At 39.3% G+C, this 24,150-nt stretch overlaps 1 protein-coding gene across 4 annotated transcripts in view; it reads right to left on the bottom strand.

The window, feature by feature from the left end:
• foxp1b (forkhead box P1b) overlaps positions 1-24,150 on the bottom strand; it is a 234,376-nt gene that overhangs the window by 52,185 nt on the left and 158,041 nt on the right. For all 4 annotated transcript variants that reach the window (XM_079841218.1, XM_079841220.1, XM_079841217.1 and 1 more), the window contains one exon: positions 14,919-15,014. In XM_079841218.1, the coding sequence (XP_079697344.1) occupies positions 14,919-15,014 (96 nt within the window). The remainder of the gene's footprint in view (positions 1-14,918; positions 15,015-24,150) is intronic.

Here is a 24,150-nt window from a genome sequence, read left to right as displayed (position 1 = left end):
GGCATATTCTCAATAAAACACCTTCTTAGCAGTAATAGGCCACTGTTCTCATTTCACTGCTCCCAAAGGGCTCATGATAAATTTAGCAGACATACAGTTCAAGCCTCCTCCTCTTGTCTCTCCCTCTCGCTCTCTCTCTCCATCTATCTGTGCTGTGTTCGGGCCTGTACGCCATAATTACCCATACTCTTTCTATCCAAGCCGTCTAATAGATCTTGCTGTTTATTCACTCCATCACTTTGTGAGTCACAGAACCAACACTATTCATTTATGTCTTGTTACAGATAATTGGAAAGCACAGGTTGACTCCTTTGCAAGACTGACACACAAACAATAACGCGCTCCATCTCAGATCAGCGCCGCGGTTCCCCATATGACTGTCAGGGTGACACTGGGCCGGGGGGGGGACTGATCCCAGATAAGTGTTTGCTGGTAACCTGCTTGAGTTTAGCATTTGAACCGCGCAGTCATACGAATCTTCTCGTGAAGAGTCATTACAAAACCACTACAGATGTGACGGGTTCTAGTACTACTACTATGACGAGATATCTTCGTTCAAAACCGTTCGTAGACCTTTTGCGCGTGTCTAAATAAACTCGTTAGTACACTGTCCTGTGACTAAATGTAATCTGTTGTTTACTTAAACGGGTTGTAGCAGAACAGGTGTGATGTTAACAGAAAACAGCTGGTGCTGTGGGCAACAACCTTCGTTTTGAAGGAGCAAACACACACACACACACGCACGCATCTTGAATGTCACTTCTATTAATGAATGAGCAGAGACCAAACAGTCATCTCTGACCTCTGACTAGCATGACGGCAGCAGTTTCAGTACAGTATGTGTGGTGTTGATATTTGGCACCGGTAATGAGGGAGCAGACGTTCACTACAGAAGCCGCAAACTCTGAAACGATTACATGTGCATTTAGCGATTTGCACTATGGCAAAAGCTTAATATCAGGCAGACCCTGTTTGATTGATCCTGTGCTGTTACGTTAGCGAAAAGTGTTCCACCGCGGTCTGTGCTTCGCCTCGGCTTTGACTTCAGTCAAAACATGAGCTTTTGTTGGTGATGTTCAACATAAATGAAGTGGGTGGGGGAATGTTGTTTTCTTTATGTGCTATTGGGATTGATTCAGAGTGTGCCCTTTTTTGAGTCAGACACTATTTTTGTAGGCATCATCAAAACATTTTGATCAGAGGAAAGAAGCAAAATCTTAAGAAACAAATTACCTTATTTGAACAGTGAACTACTTGCTATACATATATATATATATATATATATATATATATATATATATATATATATATATATATATATATATATATATATATATATATATATATATATATATATATATATATATATATAATAATACATATTGAAATATGTATATTAATACCACAAACGGGTTGGACACTGAAACGGAAACTCTGGCCAATATAGTTTTGGAGGTTTCATGTCTATATATGCGTAGCCTGGTCGCAAATCTTCACTGATTTTACATTCCATCAGTAAAAGCAGAGTGTGAAGGTTGAGTTAGCAAAGCAGTACAGCTGTAAATAAAATATTGCAATCCACACAACATAATGAGAGACATAGAGTTCAAACCGTTGGTGCGTATCTCGCTGGCTCATCTGTGACCAGGACAGCAAGTCTTTGTGGTGTATCGAAGGCTATGGTATCCAGGGTAATTTGCGCATACCAGCACATAGGACGAACCACATACAACAGGAGTAACTGTCAACGTAAGAGGAAGCTGTCCGAAAGAGACGTCCGGGTACTAACCTGGTCAATATTCATGGTCGAGCTGCTATAGCCAAACCATTGGTCACTCGTGCCAATGCCAAATGTTGGTTTCAATGGTGCCAAGTCTTGGGCTGTGGAAAATGTGAAACGTGTATTGTTCTCTGATGAGTCCACCTTCACGGTCTTTCTCACATCTGTGGGAGTTACAGTGTGGAGAAGCCCCCAAGGAGGCCTAACACCTGGACCGTTGCTGCACGGGGTGAATCAATGATGGTCTGGGCTGCAATATCATGGCATTTCCTACTGTGCTTGATGAGCACGTCACTACCAAATCATTTTGGAGGACCATGTGCACCTAATGATTCAAACGTTGTACCCTGGGGGCTTGAGCCATTTTGGGGAATTTTGGAGGAGCAAGCCAGAGAACATTTTCCTCCACCAGCATCAGATAGCTATATATATATATATACAGTGGGGAGAACAAGTATTTGATACACTGCCGATTTTGCAGGTTTTCCCACTTACAAAGCATGTAGAGGTCTGTAATTTTTATCATAGGTACTCTTCAACTGTGAGTGACGGAATCAAAAAATCCAGAAAATCACATTGTATGATTTTTAAGTAATTAATTTGCATTTTATTGCATGACATAAGTATTTGATTCATCAGAAAAGCAGAACTTAATATTTGGTACAGAAACCTTTGTTTGCAATTACAGAGATCATACGTTTCCTGTAGTTATTGACCAGGTTTGCACACACTGCAGCAGGGATTTTGCCCACTCCTCCATACAGACCTTCTCCAGATCCTTCAGGTGTCAGGGCTGTCGCTGGGCAATACAGACTTTCAGCTCCCTCCAAAGATTTTCTATTGGGTTCAAGTCTGGAGACTGGCTAGGCCACTCCAGGACCTTGAGATGCTTCTTACGGAGCCACTCCTTAGTTGCCCTTGCTGTGTGTTTGGGGTCGTTGTCATGCTGGAAGACCCAGCCACGACCCATCTTCAATGCTCTTACTGAGGGAAGGAGGTTGTGGGCCAAGATCTTGCTATACATGGCCCCATCCATCCTCCACTCAATACGGTGCAGTCGTCCTGTCCCCTTTGCAGAAAAGCATCCCCAAAGAATGTTTCCACCACCATGCTTCAGACGGGCCTCGACATGCGCTGGCTTGAGCAGGGGGACCTTGCGTGCGCTGCAGGATTTTAATCCAGTAGTGTGTTACTAATGGTTTTCTTTGAGACTGTGGTCCCAGCTCTCTTCAGGTCATTGACCAGGTCCTGCCGTGTAGTTCTGGGCTGATCCCGCACCTTCTAATGATTATTGATGCCCCACGAGGTGAGATCTTGCATGGTGCCCCAGACCGAGGGAGATTGACCGTCATCTTGAACTTCTTCCATTTTCTAATAATTGCGCCAACAGTTGTTGCCTTCTCACCAAGCTGCTTGCCTATTGTCCTGTAGCCCATCCCAGCCTTGAGCAGGTCTAAAATGTAATCCCTGATGTCCTTACACAGCTCTCTGGTCTTGACCATTGTGGAAAGGTTGGAGTCTGTTTGATTGAGTGTGTGGACAGGGGTCTTTTATACAGGTAACGAGTTCAAACAGAGTGCAGTTAATACAGGTAATGAGTGGAGAACAGGAGGGCTTCTTAAAGAAAAACTGACAGGTCTGTGAGAGCCGGAATTCTTACTGGTTGGTAGGTGATCAAATACTTATGTCATGCAATAAAATGCTAATTAATTATTTAAAAATCATACAATGTGATTTTCTGGATTTTTGTTATATATATTTATATTTATATATATTTGTTGTGTGTATATATATATATATATATATATATATGTCCTCTTTTAATCTTTCTATTCATCAAAGAATCAAAGTTATTAAGCACCACTATATATATATATATATATATATATATATATATATATATATATATATATATATATATATATATATATATATATATATATATATATGTCAAGTCAACTTTATTTATATAGCGCTTTTAACAATGCAGATTGTTTCAAAGCAGCTTCACAGTGTTAAACAGGAAAATAATGCAACAATTTTATTCAGCCGTTCTGGAGAAAACGGTGATGTCATCAGTTCATTTCAATTATCATACAGTGACAATGTGGGCTTTAGATCAGTAATTTAGTTTATATGGTTAATTTAGTTTAATAATTAGATTTATTTGGATATTTAGTTGAAAAATGTGGTGTTCCCAACTGAGCACGCCAAGAGGCAACAGTGGCAAGCAAACCAAAACCCCATCAGGTGACCTAATGGAGAAAAATAAACCTTGGGAGAAACCAGGCTCAGTCGGGGTGCCAGTTCTCCTCTGGCCAATTAACAAACAGCGTATGATTATTATTCTGACAACTTTACAGGTCAGAGGTCATAATAGATCGGAATATTCGAAAGATCGGAGGCAACACGCCGGAGACGGGTTTATTGAGGATGATGTGTCGATTAAATAATTATTAAATAGGAATAATCGAAATATCGGCGTTATCACGCCAGAGACGGGTTTATTGAGGATGCCGTATTGATGAAACGATTATTAAAGTGCAATATTCAAAAGATCGGAGGCAGCACGCCGGAGACGGGTTTTATTGAGGATGACATATCGATTTAACGATTATTAGATAGGAATATTCGAACAATCGTATATATATATATATATATATATATATATATATATATATATATATATATATATATATATATATATATATATATATATAAACTTTGATTCTTTGATGAATAGAACTTACTGACTAGTCATTTTAACAGTAGTTAACTAATAAACTATTGGAAAAATGTAGGTAAAAATGTAAATAAATATACATTTAAATAATAAAATTTAAATGTCAAATTATCAAATTGTTAATAATTTTTTTTTTAAATAAATGTAATAATATTTTAATCTTAAATGACATCACAAATAAAATAAAATAAGGTAAGAAAATCTGTATTAATATATTCATTATATATTCTGAGATCATCAGAGATCAAAGAAAGTGTGAGACAAACACAAGCGAACATCCAGTGAACATCTTTTGCTTTAACAAACTCAGTCGACCTTTCCAAACAAAGCAGCACAAGGCCACAGAAGGGTATTTTAACATCTGTAATAAATATAAACCAACACCATATGTGTTTTGTCTACTCTTAGTGACAATTTTAAAACTTTAGAAAAAAACATACGAAAAAGAGTGAGAGAAAAAGAGCTCAACTATTAAAAGCAGTTAAACATACACACGCTGATCACAGTAGCCATATTCCTCTGTCCCAAGCATCTCATGCTAACCGCTGACAACTGTCAGTTCTCCAGTGAACCCACAGGCCGTCAGATGTGGCTTCACACAAGAGACTTCACCAAGCTTCTCATATAGCTGTTAGTGTTTTGGAGTCTCAATTACGACATATGCATCTCTCTATAAACTCCCCGCAGGACGAATGAATCAGTCCTAGCAACACGGACCACACATCTGCATACCGTGGCGAAAAACGGACGAAACGATGGAAAGAATTGAGGGATGAGGAGAGAAGGGGAGGAGACAAGAAGAAGGGGTTGGCGGGCGGCCTGGGGGGAGAAAAGAAACATGACTGAAGTGAAAAGGTCTCCAAAATGGCACTGTTGCTTTAAGGGTTGGCGCTCGGAGTTGATGCGACAGCAATCTGATGGTTGGACGTTACTCACTGGCTGGGCCAGACGGTCTGGAAAAAAGCGTGATGACCTCATCGTGACAGCATCATCCAAACCTGTTTCTCATCTACACATTACACATAATGCATTCTTACAATATGACTAGAAAAAACACACGGCTGAAGAGAACAGGAATGATACGTGGCTACAGCCGCAGATGGAGGAATGAGAAATACGTCTTCTGAGGGCCTTCAGAGTGAAAACAAAAAAAGCGGCAAAACGATTATGACTTAAAAGGAATAGTTCGCCTTAAAAAGACGATTCTGTCTTCATTTATACTTACTCTCATGCTGCCAAACCAACATGACTGTTTCTTGTGCGAGACACCAAAAGAGATTTTTTGAAACATATCTTGGCTGTTCTGTGCTGTTTTCTTTATTAGGAATTGAAGATGATTCTAGTGTTCAGATAGATCAGTAAAGTGGTGTGAAAGGAATTCACTTCATATAAATGTAAAGAAGACAAAAGGAAATGATTTTTGGTCTTCCAGCAGATACATAAGTAACACCAGTGACTGTACATAACATTCAGATTGAACAAGGGTCCTCTTATAAATACTTGGGTGTCTATGTGGATGCTGCTTTATGATCGAGTGCACATACAGATGTTTTGTTGCAAGGTATAACAACGTATTTGGAGCAAACAAACAGAGTGTATATTACAGAGTGTCGTGCAACACAGAATATGTGCATGGATGGTATAGCTGTCATGCTGTTCAACAAAGCTCGATTGGCTAGACTGCTACATATTTGCTCAAAGACTGTGGGCTCGAGTCAAGTTTTCAAGATGCTTATATTTAAAAGATAATGTCTCTGGCAGGCAAAATTATGTCTGACCCTTCTCAAACTCTATATGAGGAATATCAGCTTTTGCAATCAAACAGAACACTTAGAGTTTCATATGCAGGAATAAACAGATTACAGAAATATTTTGTTCACCGGTCTCCAATTAAATCAGAGTTACAGCCAGTTATGTATATATGTATTTATGTATTGTTATTAGTATTAATGGTGTTTATTGCATTGTAACGCACTGTACTGATGTGAGAAGCTGTGGGGGGAGAAATTCAAGTTGATTTTTATAAGAAATTCCAACAATAAAAGTGAAATGGGGATGTAAAAGTGGGGCTGTCACAACTACAAAACTACAAAAAGTATCATAAAAAGCAGTGCATATTATACGGCTTCTGTGCTATAGTCTTCTGAAGCCATTTGATTGCTTTGTTTGAGGAACAGAACAAAATTGATTTTGACATCTGCCCTAGCTCTCATTGCTGTGTTCATGAGAGATCATAAGAGAAGTAGCAGCTTCCAAATCTTAAATCAAGTCAATAAAACAGTTGAATCAGTGGATTTATTTAAAACGCTTGTTGTGTTCCTTCTCTGCAAGTCTCTTTGAATAAGAGCGTCTGCTAAATTAATACATTTAAACTCAATTCACAAAACTGGTCTAAATAATTTGTTTATGAATCGTATTGATTTGTTTCTCAATGGTCTGGTCAGAGAGGTTAACAGATCATTTTGTAAAAATCATTGAAAAATTATTTAAATTGAAGTGAAATCAGTGAAAAAGTATGTCAGACAAAGCTAAGGAATGGCAAAACTATCTTGAGAAGATTTGTAATATAGCGCATGAGTTATACGTACTCATTTTTGATACGTTGGTGCTTTTTTGATACTTTATTTGGTGCTTCATTATCCACTATATTATTCAACATTTCTCCTTTTCTTCAAAAATAGTCAGCAAGGATGCATTAAATTGATCATAAATGAAAGTAAGGGCATATATAATGTTAGAAATTATTTAATTCTGTTTCAAACGAATGCTGTTCTTCTGAGCTTCTATTCAGCAAAGAATCCTGAGAAAAAATGTATCATGGTTTTCACAAAAATAATAAGCACCACAACCATTTTCCACACTGATAATAATCAGAAGTGTTTCATATTAGAGTGATTTCTGAAGGATTGTGTGACACTGAAGACTGCAGTAATGGGTGCTGAAAATGTAGCTTTGCCATCATAGGAATAAATTACATTTTAAAATACATCAAAATAGAAGAGAGCTATTTAAAATTGTAATAATAATTTTTTTTTAATTCTTACCGACCCCAAACATTTAAACTCCCCTCCACACTGACATTATCAGAGCCTCATTGTCCCCCCACCTCCAGAGCAGAGCAGGGGTTGACAGACTCCGCAGCCCACGTTGGGTTTCTCGTGGCTGAGCTGGGCTCTATGCTGTGCTGGGTTTGTCTGTAAGAGAGGCTGGAAGCTCTGGCCGAGATCCAGCGAGCCCCAGCACACCACACCGCTAATGAGTTACAGATTGTTGCACTGTGGTATACATGTGTCAGGACAATGCCATGGGTCTGCACCAAAAAAACGGTAGTTCAAAAAAGACTGGAGAGAAAAAAAAAAACACTGCAGAGAAGAAAGAGGGTATTAGTGAGGAGAGCCAAGGCCTGACTTCTGCACTGTGTCATGTAGCACTCTATGAAGACGAGGAATTGCAGTTTGTCTGTGCGTGTGTATGTGTGTGGAGGGAGGGAGGGAGGGAGGGGGGGGGTTGTGTGGGCCCTTCATCGTTTGTTAAAGTGAGAGGACATTATCGCTTGACCTCCACTTGCCCTCCCAACGACTGCATATGATCATGAAAGAAAGGCAAAGAGAAACAGAAGGAGAAAGATTGTGCAAAACAGCTCTACTGATTACTTCCTGTGACATCATCAAAACACACAAAAAAGACATTTTTGACCATAGAGAACAAGTGAGTCTAGTTCACCACAGCGGACATTTAACAAACAATAAAAGTCATAAAATGCATAACATTTTAGTGTAGGAGCAGAATCCTGTGATCAGGGTCCAACAATAAATTGCCAAAGGTGAGTAAAATGAAATAGTCAAATAAATATAAATATTTCAAACATTACATAATTTTTTTAAAATTAAAAATCAAAATGTTCTCCTCTCTCTGTCTCTCTCTCTCTCTCTCTCTCTCTCTCTCTCTCTCTCTCTCTCTCTCTCTCTCTCACACACACACACACACACACACACACACACACACGCACGCACGCACGCACGCACGCACACACGCACACACACAAATACCTGATTCGCTTATATATGTCAGGTTATCATTCTTACAATAAGATTTAAACCATTTACAATGTTGCAGTATTATGTTGAGTGGTTGCCAGGGTGTTGCTAAGATGTTCTGAATGGCTGTTTCTATGAGGCTGCTAGAGTGTTCTGGGTAGTTTCTAGGGCATTGCCTTTTTAGTTGCAAGGATGTTCTGTGTAGTCTTCTACAGTGATCTGAATTGTTGCTTACTGGCCTAAATCTCTATAACATTCTGATCCCTTTCTTCACTGAAAGTCTATGAGATTTTTCATACATTTTAGTGTCAACCTGACCAAAACAGTCTGACAGCTTAGATAACCAATACCACACTTCACGACAAGCACATTCGCGGAAGCTTCGCCATCATTGAGTTTTTGGTACAGCAACAAACTCCTCCAGATGATTCGCACATGTTTGGAAGATACTAACTCCTTCCCACCAAAAACAAGCGAACAGACCAGCTGATCTCAACAAGCGTCAACACTGTCCAAGGAAACAAACAACCTCTCTTTTCAGGCTGCCTATTGACACAACGTTTGTTTTGCTATATCTTCTCGCCAACTCGAGCGTGAACGGCAAAAGTTTACGCTCAAGCGGCCTTTAACGGCTCAAGTTCACAAGTGCATGAGGATAGGCATGACATTTACATTGTGCAATGATCAAATAAACCACAACATGTCTAATACGGGCATTATGCTAGCGGGCGAAAATCACTGCCAACCCAGCTTTAATCCTCCATAGGTGGCAACGCAGATTTAACCACACCTGCTTTCACAGCATTGTCGCACATAATCCTCACTCCTTTTTTGGTCTTTTTTATTTTTTATTTTCTCTCATTCCATGGAGAGGGTGGACTATCAAGGAAGGTCCGCAAGTGTTGTTCCTAATTACCTATTTCTCCACTCCTGATCCTGTGGCGGGCATAATTAGTTACCTGGGGCTGCAATCCAATTTGAAGTGATGACAAGAAAGCGATCCATGAAAAAGTAATAAGTTAAATCCAATTTCAGACTGCCTCTAATTAAATGCACATGGAACTAATGACTCAAGCCCTACCATTTCAGTGATAACCGTAATTAGCAAGGAGGGAGTTGCACTCTCTCGATCTTCCTCTCTTCCTCTCTCTCTCTCTCTCTTTCTCTTGTTGACTCTCTCTCTTCTCTGCTGTAGGTGTAAAGTGGTAAAGTGGCATGGACTCTTAATTACACGTGTCATTTTGTCTGTGATTTACTCACGTTTTTCTGACCAGCCGAGTGTGTTTAGCCTCTGCTCCGGTCTGTCACTACACCAGATGTTTATGGTGTTCTATGTTGTGTGTCATATTAATAAAGATTTTTCCCCCCATTTAATTTTTTAAAAATCTCCTAGTATGAGTAATGAAGAAATATAAGACATATTGTCTGTTAATTGTCCAGCATCCAATGCGCTACTTAAGACGCCCATCTATTAGTAAAGGTTCCCATGAGTTTACTGCCATACCCTGTGTTCCCAATAAGCCCAACAATTAACAATTAGTGTGCTACAATTAGTTTCTCACTGCTGACCAAAATAAATAATGTGCAAACACTTAAATCTTCAAAGTCTTAGGTGGAGGGTTATTGAAATGCTGAATTGGTGAGAAAACTGTCACAAATCAAAATAAAATGCTCTAGAGTAAGGAAAGCAAATTGATGCTGGCTTTTGGCGCCTCCATACAGCAATAACACCTAATAGAGATCAGCATCTAATGATAGATAGATCACACAAGACTGCAAGAGCTATTGGGTGCTCGGATAATATAATGAGCTAAAGACTTATTGGACGGAACGAAGGAGAGAAAAGGGCTCTATTTCTGCAGTATATAGTATGCATACTGTGCTTAGTCAGAATATTAACTATATGCGAAGAACAAATCTGACAAAATGGTCAGTGTACAACAAAGCATACTACACTGGGAACTATCCCACAATGCATTGTGCTCAACAACTTCACCACTTACATTAAGCAGTGCAGTACATACATAAAAACAAATAGCAAGTATACAGTATTTATTTGGCAGTACGCAGTACACTAGGATTCCATTCTGAACACAGTCATAGAAAGACAGAGCACGAGGGTGAAAGGCAAAAACACACACGCTTTCTTTTTCACTGGTGTGAGTGACAGGTTGGCCATGCTTCTCTGTATACATTAATACATTTGAATTTTAATATTGTCTTTGTGTGCTGAGGCTGGTCTGCTCCTTCTCTACTTACTAACAGTCCGAATAGTGGAATCTGCCGGCCGCTGACCCCTCAGCATGATGAGTGAAGCGGTTTAGCTTGATCCTTCCGACTTTATCTCAATTCTGGCAAATTCACACAGAACCTAAAGGTCACAGATACCGTATTTCTTCCCTTGTGATTTATTTCCAGTGATATCTACACAAGTTCTTTTAGACTACATGGCATGATACTGATAATATGCCACAAAGCCAGGCTACATGATTTGGGGGATCAAAATCTTATTGCATTTCTTCCTGATAAAAATTGTGAATACACTATAATTGTGATGACTATAATAATACATATACAGTGGGGCAAACAAGTATTTAGTCAGTCACAGATTGTACAGGTTCTCCCACTTAAAAAGATGAGAGAGGCCTGTAATTTTCATCATAGGTACTTCAACTATGAGAGACAGAAAATCACATTGTCTGATTTTTAAAGAATTTATTTGCAAATTATGGTGGAAAATAAGTATTTGGTCACCTACGAAAAAGCAAGATTTCTGGCTCTCACAGACCTGTAACTTCTTCTTTAAGAGGCTCCTCTGTCCTCCACTCATTACATGTATTAATGGCACCTGTTTGAACTCGTTATCAGTATAAAAGACACCTGTCCACAACCTCAAACAGTCAGACTCCAAATTCCACTATGGCCAAGACCAAAGAGCTGTCAAAGGACACCAGAAACAAAATTGTAGACCTGCACCAGGCTGGGAAGACTGAATCTGCAATAGGTAAGCAGCTTGGTGTGAAGAAATCAACCGTGGGAGCAATTATTAGAAAATGGAAGACATACAAGACCACTGATAAGCTCCCTTGATCTGGGGCTCCATGCAAGATCTCACCCCGTGGGGTCAAAATGATCACAAGAACGGTGAGCAAAAATCCCAGAACCACACGGGGGGACCTAGTGAATGAGCTGCAGAGAGCTGGGACCAAAGTAACAAAGGCTACCATCAGTAACACACTATGCCACCAGGGACTCAAATCCTGCAGTGCCAGACGTGTCCCCCTGCTTAAGCCAGTACATGTCCGGGCCCGTCTGAAGTTTGCTAGAGAGCATTTGGATGATCCAGAAGAGGATTGGGAGAATGTCATATGGTCAGATGAAACCAAAATAGAACTTTTTGGTAAAAACTCAACTTGTCGTGTTTGGAGGAGAAAGAATGCTGAGTTGCAGCCAAAGAACACCATACCTACTGTGGAGCATTCAAGATTCAAGATTCAAGATTCAAGAGTTTTATTTGTCACATACACAGTTATATACACAATATACAACTGGCAGTGAAATGTAAACAGGTGGGTAAATGTAAGCATGGGGTGGAAACATCATGCTTTGGGGCTGTTTTCCTGCAAAGGGACCAGGACGACTGATCCGTGTAAAGGAAAGAATGAATGGGGCCACGTATCGTGAGATCTTGAGTAAAAACCTCCTTCCATCAGCAAGGGCATTGAAGATGAAACGTGGCTGGGTCTTTCAGCACGACAATGATCCCAAACACACCGCCCGGGCAATGAAGGAGTGGCTTCGTAAGAAGCATTTCAAGGTCCTGGAGTGGCCTAGCCAGTCTCCAGATCTCAACCCCATAGAAAATCTTTGGAGGGAGTTGAAAATCCATGTTGGCCAGCGACAGCCCCAAAACATCACTGCTCTAGAGGAGATCTGCATGGAGGAATGGGCCAAACTACCAGCAAAAGTTGTAAAAACCTTGTGGAGACTTACAGAAAACGTTTGACCTCTTTCATTGCCAACAAAGGGTATATAAAGTATTGAGATTAACTTTTGTTATTGACCAAATACTTATTTTCCACCATAATTTGCAAATAAATTATTTAAAAATCAGACAATGTGATTTTCTGGATTTTTTTTCTCATTCTGTCTCTCATAGTTGAAGTGTACCTATGATGAAAATTACAGGCCTCTCTCATCTTTTAAAGTGGGAGAACTTTGTTCTGTGTGGGGAAATACTTTTTTGCCCCACTGTAGCTATTGTAATATTTCACTGTAAAATAAAAAACGAGCATTTAAGAAAAATATACTACTACTACTACTAATAATAATAATAATAATAATAGTTTTATTATACAGTGCAACTGTAAAATTACAATTCTAAAATGTATGGTTGCCTTAATTTCATCACTTTCAAATGTTAAATCATCAAGCTTTTATATTGTCAGAAAACCGCAGCTTCTCTTTTGTTGATATCAGCCAGTTTATAAGAGCTTCTCATTAAAAGTTTGAGATGGTTGGCACATGTTGCATGTTCCCAAATGCAGCAGCCCAAACTCAGAGCAGATGCAGAGATGAGTTTGAGTGGAGTAGCATTTCCTGTGATCCGCTCTGAGACACTGAAAAACACTGGATTGCGTGTAAAAAACACAGTTCCACGCTTCACTCTGAAACACGCAACGCATATTTCAATTAAATTTAATCACAGCCTTTACAATTTGATAATTGCACTAGGGCATATCGCAATGTTGGATTTATTTCGAACAATCGGGCAGCCCTGCCACAACACCTCAGTAAAAACTAGTTGTGATTAAAATGTGAGTGGTGCTTGCCTGCCCAAAACTTGCGTCATGATTCTAGGGTGTTGCTATGTGGTTGCTATTGTTTTTTTTAGCATGTTGCCATGTTGTGTCTTGGTTGAAAAGAGCCGACCTCAAATCCCTTTGATGTCCAAGTCACTCATTCAATTGTGAATTTATGATGTTTTCCCTCATTTTCCTTAGTCTAAATGCTTAGAAAATGTATGATTCATTAGCAAGTACCGATAAAAAGCCTTCCTATATAGTGACTGCACACACAAACAGACTCACTCAAAAGCAGGGATGTGCGTTAATTAACAAATATGCCCCTTGGTCTCCTGCGATTCCACCACGAAACAAACAACATCCACCTTGCTCAAACAAAGATAAGGATCTGAGCGAGAATGATCTCAAATAAACGTAAATATTGCATCAGACATGGCTAGCTGCTCTCTTTTAAAGGGGTGCGGATGGGGAAATGAAAAGGGCCGGATTTGCTTTGCATCACAAAGGATAGGCAAATAGAAAGCCCGGAGGCTAAGACAGGAGCCAGGGCTGCTCCCGGGCGCCCCCTTTAACTGCTGATGACAGAATTAAGTGTGAAATCAGAGAGAAAGAGACAGAGAGAGAAAATGCCATACTTACTGTACCTCTATTAAATAAGCTAATGTTGTTTGCTCTTCACACTTGCAACACGCGTTAGATATCCATGTGCTCATAATGTGCTAAAACTGACAGGATTTCATTGTGCGTGATTTGTTAGATTACTGTGAATGATGGAAGAACACTACGCTAATGTACTTCCAGCTCTTCAGCTGTGCCTGCCTTAATTTCCTGTTTGTCAAGCTTTGACAGGTACATGTTGCACCACCAACTGTATATATAGATGTAAACAAATAATCCCTGATCACTCACATAAACACACACACACACACACACACACGTGCGCACATTTATGTCAGCACCAGTACTGTTCTACAAGAACATTTCTCATAAGGAATTTGAGGAGAAACATCTGAGACAGTTGTCTACTGAAACTCCTTTAAGTCTCCTGAGCAATCAAAAAGAAACATTTGAGCAACATCGGAGCTTCACACACACACGCACACACACACACACACACACACACACACACACACACACACACACACACACACACACACACACACACACACACACACACACACACACACACACACACACACACACACACACACACACACACACACACACACGTTTGTTTTTGTGAAATGTGAGGACATTCCATAGGCGTAATGTTTTTATACTGTACAAACCGTATTTTCTATCCCCTTACACTGCCCCTGCCCCTAAACCTAACCCTCACAGGAGACTGTGCAGTTCACTTTCTGTGAAAAAAAACTTGTTCTGTGTGATTTATAAGCATTTTGAAAAGTGAGGACATGGGGAACGTCCTCATATTTCACCCTCTTTTTGTAATAACTGTGTCATACCCATGTCATTATATACATTTGTGTCCTGATATTTCACAAAAACATGCCCACACACACACACACACACACACACACACACACACGTACCTGTGGTGCAGGCTGCTTGTCATTATTTTTAGGGGACTTGAGGGCGTTGCTTTGCTGTTGCTGTTGGAGAAGGATCTGCCGTGCAACATGTAAGGCCTGAGTGAGGGAAAAAAAAAAAAAAACAATGTGAGAAAACAAAAGTTCATGAACAACAGTTTCAATACTGTTGTGTTTTTGTGTTTGGGGACTGATACTCCCCTGAGAACAGCCCTACTGCTATTTGACGTCAAAGATGTAATTCAAATGATGCCATGTTCTTACAGCTGGACAAGATACTGTTTCCATCTGTTCTGTTATTTTAAACAAATGTACAGCTTCTTTTGATCACATGTGCAACGATTAGTCACCAAAACAAACAGGTAGGTGAAAATAAGCTGATAGGAAACTGTTATCAAAAATGGCTATCAAAAACATTTTCAGTGAATAGATTAAAGCTACAGAAAACAGGGAGGACACAAGCTGTTGTTTAATATTTCAAACTAGGTTCAGAATAAAATATTAGCAATAGCATACTGCATAACACTATATATACTAGGATTGTCACAGTACCAAAACTTCGGTACCAATAGCAGCAAAAACTGTTCAATTAAAATTGTCCCGTTTTGTCTCTGTAACCGTACTGTCAATCATCACAGTTTCCGATTCAATCGCGCATTTAAACACTGTTGTCAATCCAAAAACTGCAGTGTACTTAGCAGCATGCAAAACTATGTGAATGGGTAATAAACAGAAAGCAAGAGAAGAGCCCACCCTTTATAATAAGTAAGGCCTTCAATCTCGAAATCGCAAGATCACTGAATTCTGCACTCTCGCGAAAACTCTCGTTATAATAAAAAAAGATGTCTTAGTTGTGCAATGAATAGTGTTTACTTTGTTGGTTATAATGAAAGCATTGGCGAGCGTGCAGCTCACGTTGAACAAAACTAAACCGTGTGTGTTTTCAGTGGTGTTAAGTGGATTCTGACTACTTACTGACCAGCACCGCTGATAGGCCATTGCATAACTTCACACGCTCAACATATGGGATTGTGATTGGCTACAATGCCTTGTAAAAACGCACTGTAAATAGAAACCTTTGATGCTCAGAGAGCGCTCAAACAATCTGGAACGAGAGCGTATTATCAGAGGGGAACTGAATTTACCCGGTGCCAACAGTTTTTTAGTAGTACCGGTACTTTTGACAACCCTAGCATATACTGTATACTACTTTATTAATGGGAAAAGGAAATATACACGTTACACATTAAACATACGCTACAATGTTGCATGATTAATTCAACAAATAGAGTGAAGTTATCAGCTTGGAAATAAATGAACACATTATAAAAAAATAAAAAAAGATAAGCACAAAAATCTTTTAGCAAATAATGTACTTGCTAAGGTAAAAATCAACTAGCTGGTAATAAATGTATTATTTATAAATAATTAAATAAATATAAACTTCATTTTATTTTTAAATATGTAATTTATTATAATTGAATATAATTAAAATGTAATACAATAAAACAAAAGAACAAAAATATATTGTTAAAATCTCCTAATTCCTGAGTGCCGAGTAAATAATACGTTTTAAAAAATGGCTTAAATTGTGGCTGATATTGTTTTTGAATCTTTAAAAGTGCAGTGTATTGTGGGATACTCTATCCAGCACTATATACTCTGTTGCATACAGTACTTTTTGTCAAGTTTTCATACTATATGCTACAAAAAGGGTAGTATGGTATGCAGACAGTAACTTCTCTCTCTCTCTTGCTACGTTTATCTGTTTGTCTGCCTCCCCCCACCCTCCCCGATCATAAACCAAATAAAAAGTTTATTAGCCTTCAAAATATCTGTCAAAGGACACGGCCCTCTGAGTGGAAAACAAAATACAGTGCAGTCACATGTTTACTGGCTGGACTACTCCCTCTCCCCTCCCCCCCCCACCATAAATAATCAGACATGCCATCCAGAGCAAACAAAAGCAACAGCGGTGCTGGGAAAAAAAGTTCTCCAGTTGAGCAAAAAAAACAAAACAAAAAAGCACCAATACCAAGAAAAGCAAGCAGCGTGTTCCCATAGAACAGCAGGGGCAGACTCACACCTACACCAGAGAACCATCTGAGTAAATAACGGCTTCATTCTTTCCACCCTCATCACACCAAAACTCCCACAATTCAACAAACAGTTGCAGGCACATCTAAAACCCTTGGGCTTCTCGGTGGGTGGAGTTCAGACTTCATTATCTGATATTAGTGACTTGTTATTAGCAACCTGATGCTATAAATGGTTCGAGAAAGTGTGCAAAACACGTGGGTTTGCATTGAATGAAATTTACATAATTCCATGTAAAAAGAAAGGAAAATGAGGAGGTGGTTTTGAGAGAAAGGACAGGCCTATATTAGCGAGTAAAGGGTTGCTGTCTGGTCCTGCTCTCCAAGAGCTCAATAAAGAAGCCATGGAGATGAGAACTGAAGCACTGGGCTGGAGAAGCCAGCTGTTTGTGTGTGTGAGTGACCTTCTCATGCACTGGAGTTGTGGGATGACATCATGAGGCAGGAATATAATAACAGGCTACAGAGGGGCCACTTCAGTGCCGTCTGACACTGACCGTCATCATTATGGATAAACACACATCACGCTACTCTATATTACATTAAAACATATTACCATATATATATATATATATATATATATATATATATATATATATATATATATATATATATATATATATATATATATATATATATATATATATATATATATATATATATATATATATACACACACAGCACATAAATAAAAGTGTTGAATCAAGATTAATCATAGTTTCCTTAACCTTTTGAGATATGCTGCAAAAATAGTCAGTATTTGTCTTGTTTCACAGTAAAAATAAATATACATGTGGATTTTAGTACACCACAGGCCTCGCTCTGTTTTTTTTTCTTTCTTGTTTTAAGCATGAATTTGTAAGATTTGTTCTCATGTTACAATTCTCAAGCAAATAATCTGAATTATTTTAAGGATTTTTTGATGTTATTATAGACATTATTATTCCAAAATAATACATGGGAAAGAGAATATATGGGAAAGTTCATCAAACCTTCAGTTCCTTACTGCTGCGCTGAATATCTGAAGGATCCCAACATCAGGTAAGAGCTGCTGAAGTTTTAAACAAGGTCTCTGATCTATTCAGACCGAACTTAACAGTTTATGCATAACATACCAACATCCTCTGCCCTCCAAGTTCTTTGCGATTTAAATTCCAGTAATAGAAGAAAAAAAAAAACACTTCACTACCTATCAAAACTCTTCATATTTCCATGCTGACCTGAGGCCCGTTAAATATGACGGAGGCTTTTTGGAAAGGGACAGTCCCTAAGCCACTCTCTCACCCAAACCACCAGCACCCCACGCTCTCCCCCTCCCACACTGACCGGCCAGGCGCTCGCACACAGCAGAAAAATAAATACCCTATTTATAGAAACCGAATTAAATATGCATGACAATATGACACTAAAGTCTTCCAGTGCCATGAATGGACTGAAACTCTTCATTTTGGGTGACTAGCAGAAATGTGAGAAAACCCATCCAGTACATGAACTCAAAAGACAGGGGGACATGTGGCTATAAACAAGTGAAATTGTTGTGCTCATCTAGGTTTGTTTAGCAAAATCTCTTCTAAAAAGTTTTCAAAATACTTAAATGTATATTATTTTGTGTTTTACAGATTGGATTGGTGGAAGATGCAGCTCTACCTCTGCCATGTTAATCTATACTCTAGTTACAACAGTGAATTGAGCGCTTGAAAACAAATGTTCACTAGATAGTGATAGTCTTTTCGCGCACGCGACCAAAGGAGTAAACTTTGAAAGGCTTGCGCGCATCTGTGCGGGAGACCGAGAGAGCGGAACATTGAAAGTGAGGTATACCCGGGCCTCAGTCAGGACACGCCTCAGTCTTCGTAGTGTTGTGATACGTCATATTCACGTAGCAGCAGTGATGAGAGAATGTGCTTGAGAAACAGTTTAGAGAGTAAAAATCAATCTACATATAAAATATTGGTCACTTTCTAAATAATAAAAGTATAGTGCATCAACGTATAAGTATATATAGATAAATTATTTTTTACTGATGCAAATATGGCCTTCGGATTAGCTCAATAACAGTGCGTGGAGAGCTTCATGGAATGGGTTTCCATGGCTGAGCAGCTGCATCCAAGCCTTACATCACCAAGTGCAATGCAAAGCGTCGGATGCAGTGGTGTAAAGCACACCGCCACTGGACTCTAGAGCAGTGGAGTCGTGTTCTCGAATCACGCTTCTCTGTCTGGCAATCCCATGGACGAGTCTGGCCGATTACCAGGAGAACGGTACTTGCCTGACTGCATTGTGCCAAGTGTAAAGTTTGGTGGAGGGGGGATTATGGAGTGGGTTTTTTTTGGGGGGGGTTGAGCTTGGCACCTTAGTTCCAGTGATAGGAACTCTTAATGCTTCAGCATACTAAGACATTTTACACAATTTCATGCTCCCAACATTGTGGGAACAGTTTGTGGAAGTGTTGGAACAGTGCAAGTGCGCAAAGCAAGGTCCATAAAGACATGGATGAGCGAGTTTGGTGTGGAGGAACTTGACTGACCTGCACAGAGTCCTGACCTCAACCCGATAGAACACCTTTGGCATGAATTAGAGCAGAAACTGCGAGCCGGGCCTTCTCGTCCAACATCAGTGCCTGACCTCAAAAATGTGCTTCTAGAAGTATGGTCAAAGATTCCCATAAACACACTCCTAAACCTTGTGGAAAGCCTTCCCAGAAGATTTGAAGCTGTTATAGCTGCAAAGGGTGGGTCAACTCCATATAAACAACGGCAGGTGACCCAAAACTTTTGGCAATATAGTGTATATATATATATATATATTAGGGATGCCACAATTCTCAATATAATATTGAACCGTTCGGTACGGCATTCACGGTTCAATATGCGCTTGTGAATTGCGGTTTTTTTTTTCGGTTTCGCCGATTAATTAAATTAATTATTTTTCTACAAATTCTATCATTTGCCTCCATCCCAATATACTGAACAACGCGACATACATTCACATCACACGTTAGTGGTAGAGTTATACTCACGGAACACTATAGTTATTCACAATCACGAAAGTTCATTGCATGTGTTTTAAAGCCTTGCCGGTTTCATTCGCGTGCGCGGTTTTAACATGCGCTTTTCAGAGCGCGCGCACTAAACGCCTGTCAAACACGTGATTACTTTAAGTAGTCTTACTGCGCTAATACTGTCAAATACACACAAGGTTAACATAAACACAGTCGGTTATGTCTAAAGTGAAAGTAAAATCGGCGTGTGTGTATATCAGATGCACGCACCACGCAGGTCTTAAATTGACAACAGGGCAGTAGTGAACACGCGGTCCTTAAAGGGACAGTTCACCTATAAAATTATGTCATTATTTACTCACTCTAATATTGTTGCAAACCTGTAATCATTTCTCGATGACAGAATTTTCATTTTTGAGTGAAATATCCCTTTAATGTTAATACAACAACAAAATACAGAGAAAATCACTCTGCTCTTGACTGAAAAACTAATACAGTAGCTAAGAATCAGTGTATATTTTATAGTGAAGTCTATGTAGTGTTTTATTTTTTACATTCATTCGTTTAATTATGTGACAAGCCATCAGAACCGAACCGAACCGAAAACCGTGGTTAAAAACCGAGGTATGTATTGAACCGTGGACTAACTGTATTGTTGCATCCCTAATATATATATATATAGTGCTGTCAAACGATTAATCACAATTAATCACACCTAAAATAAAAGTTTATGTTTACATAATATATGTGTACTTTGTAAAATTATTATGTATATAAATTCACACACATGTATGTATATATGTAAGAATTTTTTATATTTATATACAAAATATTTATATATAAATTATATAAATATACAGTATATACATGCAAATATTTCTTAAATATATACATGTATGTGTGTGTATTCAAATATAAATAATAATTATAAACAGAACACACACATATATTATGCAAACACAAACTTTTATTTTGGACGCGATTAATCGTTTGACAGTACTAATATCGCAATGTGTCTATAAAATGCTTACATGTATATGTTATTAAATGTTTTCAAGCCCTAATGAAAACAAGCGGAAACTAGAGTTGAATCTTAGTCCTTTATGTTTAATCTCTTTTAATCAATGGGAAAAAAAAAATCTTGTGCCAAGAAACCATGTGTATATATTACTAATTTATGCGTTTCCTCTCAGGTGCTCTTTCTCAGCATTTTGCAGAGTCCCACGTGACCAAAGATAAAAAAGTGTTGAAATGAGTCAGACTTCTTTTATAACTTGTAATACTTTGCTACGTACGACTCAATCTCTCACTCTCAGGTCTGGTGGTTATGCCAGACGGAACGTAAAACCCGCTCAAACAAGCGTAAGATAAAGATTACTGCATGCTGCAAACGCTTTGTTTACACAGAAACTTTTATGACACAAAAATACTTGGTGTGCACAGTTTGCAGTGAAGAGACAGTGCTGGAACAAGGATATTTGAGTCAACAGGATGTGATATTGAGACACTTCAAGAAGAGGACATAAAGTACAATGTGCTGCTTTCAGTCGTTAATTGCGTCAGAAAGGCTGTCAACAAACAAACCAGATGATCAATCAGGAGATACGGAGGTCTAAAAAAAACAACATTAGGCTACGCCAAACCACAAGTCTGTTTCCTGTCGAGAACGCTTTCAGGAGAACATCTTAAATAAGACTTCACAAGCGCACCTTAATAATAACACATTTCTTGTTGTTAATGCAGCTAGCTAAAAGGTACGTCTTCGTCGGATGCGACGGGAAAAAAGGCAATTAAGACAAAAGAGCAACGAAGGGATGATTCAAAGACTTTGTCAGGATCAAAACTAATGAGAAGCGAGAGGATGAACTTGGCACCGTTTCCGAGGTGAGCACGGGCCCCGGGCGAAGGAATTATTTGTTGTTTAACAAGCTAGTGAGTGTGGCTGACTGGCGGAGGGTTAGCGTTGCGCTAAAGCGACCCATTGTGAGCTGTCACTGTGATGTTTACAAAGCACCCATCCCCACACACGCACGCACACACATGCACAAACAGCCCCTTGCGCTCCCCCTTTCCATCTCTTTGCCTGGAATTCATCTTCTTTTGATCTGGCATTCAAAGGTAGCGGGGGTTTGATAGACGCGCTAGGCTAAAAGCAGCTCCAGACACGAGCACGATAAACTGCCAGACGATGACAGGCCAGGCATCTGAAGGCGCGTTTAAAGTGAGGAGAACAACGTGCTGTCTGGGCGCTACAATAGCGAATCAAGAGACGTATTAGGTGGAACTGATCGGATACAAAAACGGTTCAAAGAAAGATAATGCTAACAGATGACTGAGCTGCTGAAGGAGCACAAACGTGCCTCGCTATGGGCAACGCTTGATGCTAATCAGCGAAAATACATATTGATGACAGTGGTTTGGATGGGGGAAAAGCCAAAGAAAACACGTTCATTAAAATCACTTAATGCAAAAGAAAAGGTCAGCGGTGGCTGTCTAGTCCTTTTAATTCTTACGCCGTAACACTGCTTGAAAGTGACTCATGCGACTCGCCGAGTGCCGGACATCTGATGTCTTGCGAATCCTTCATTAAAATTCCTCATTAGGATTATTTGATGTCATGGCTCCGCTGACACACACACACACACAAACACATATGATAACCCCCTCCAGGTGTTTGTGATTAGAAAACAACCCTTGAGAACCCAACAAGGCTCCATGCGTAATCACTGACAGTGACAACAATATTTTTTCCTATTTGTCGTCCCCTACGCTCACACTTCCGCACATATGGCATCGTTGTGCATATATGCATCTGTTTATGTGATGCATTCGAGTGTAGCGTATGATAACTAAGCCAGCATTCGTGCACGTCTTTATGCCGCTTGCACATGTGGATTATGTACAGGCTTTGGGGGTTCCCGCTGTTTAAGCCCAGCTTCGCTTGCCACACAAATCCATATATGCTGATTCACTTTATCCTGAAAAAATGGTAGATTTTATAAGCTATATGCAGTGTATATAGGGGAGATAAGACTAGTTACCGCAAGGTCAATAGTGCAAAAAAACAAACTTTTTTGATTGGTTTTTCAGATAAAATGTCTAAAAATCCTTAAGAAATTGCTTGAGTGGTAACACTGCATACCATATCAAGACTTATAATTCGAAGTCTAAACAAAATAAGTTATAATCTTATCCAGTGCTGCTTGTATCTTAGAACAATGTTTCTTGTTTTAAATGTATATCAGTAAATGTATACTAAATGTATATCTATATCAGTAACTAAGGTTGAGTAAAAAATACACAACAACTAGTCTTCTCTAGCTGTGGTTTTTTATGTTAGTTTCAAACATCCACACACGAACAACTGACTTCTCCAGTCCAGTGCTTCAGTTCTCATCTCCATTAGCCTGGCGTGGCCATACTCAATTCTAGTCAGAATTTGAGTCTGGTACCGCTCCATTGAGCTTTGATTATGGGGCGTGTTTCAACCGAGCCAGGAAAGACCTCAATTGGATAGACCCACAACCAATCAGAGCAACGGAGCGACGCGTAACGTTAGTTGTCAAATGTCAACAGAACTCAACTGCACTGTTACCAAGTCCGTGTTTTTCTCCATGTCCGCGGGTTGAAGCGACCCCAATTATGTGATTATATAAACCCAGGAATGCGAATTTTAGCAGGCAACCTTGCCAAAATAACATATTTTGCCAACCAAACGCCATTTTTTTCCGGAGAACACCCCGGAAAGTAATTGTTTTGGGCTATAGTTTTGAGTAGCAATTGTGCGCAACATTGCAAAAACACTTGGAAACCCTGTCTGCACGCACGCTGGATTAAGTAACGTTACAAGAAAAAGATGAGTGTAAACGATCTTTGCCAGTAATAAAATTATTTAAGGATACACAGAGTACTTACCAACACGATCATCGTTTCTGAGAGAAATAGTGAAGGTGAATGCATATACGAACAAGTTCTCCGTTTAGGATAAGAGCAAATTCAACCCAAGCGCCTGCGATGACGTGGATGATTACGTTACTGTTTATCATCTGTCCATCATCGTCTAAAGCCCGCCCTGACAATTTCATTGGTCCGAACAGTTTCTGTTCGGGCATAATTACTCCTCTATGGAGCGAGTCCA

This window comes from Gobio gobio (genome assembly GCF_949357685.1).
Source record: "Gobio gobio genome assembly, chromosome: 17".
Taxonomy (NCBI): Eukaryota; Metazoa; Chordata; class Actinopteri; order Cypriniformes; family Gobionidae; genus Gobio; species Gobio gobio.
Note: the sequence above shows the minus strand (reverse complement) of the source record. Positions and strands in the feature narration are given on the sequence as shown.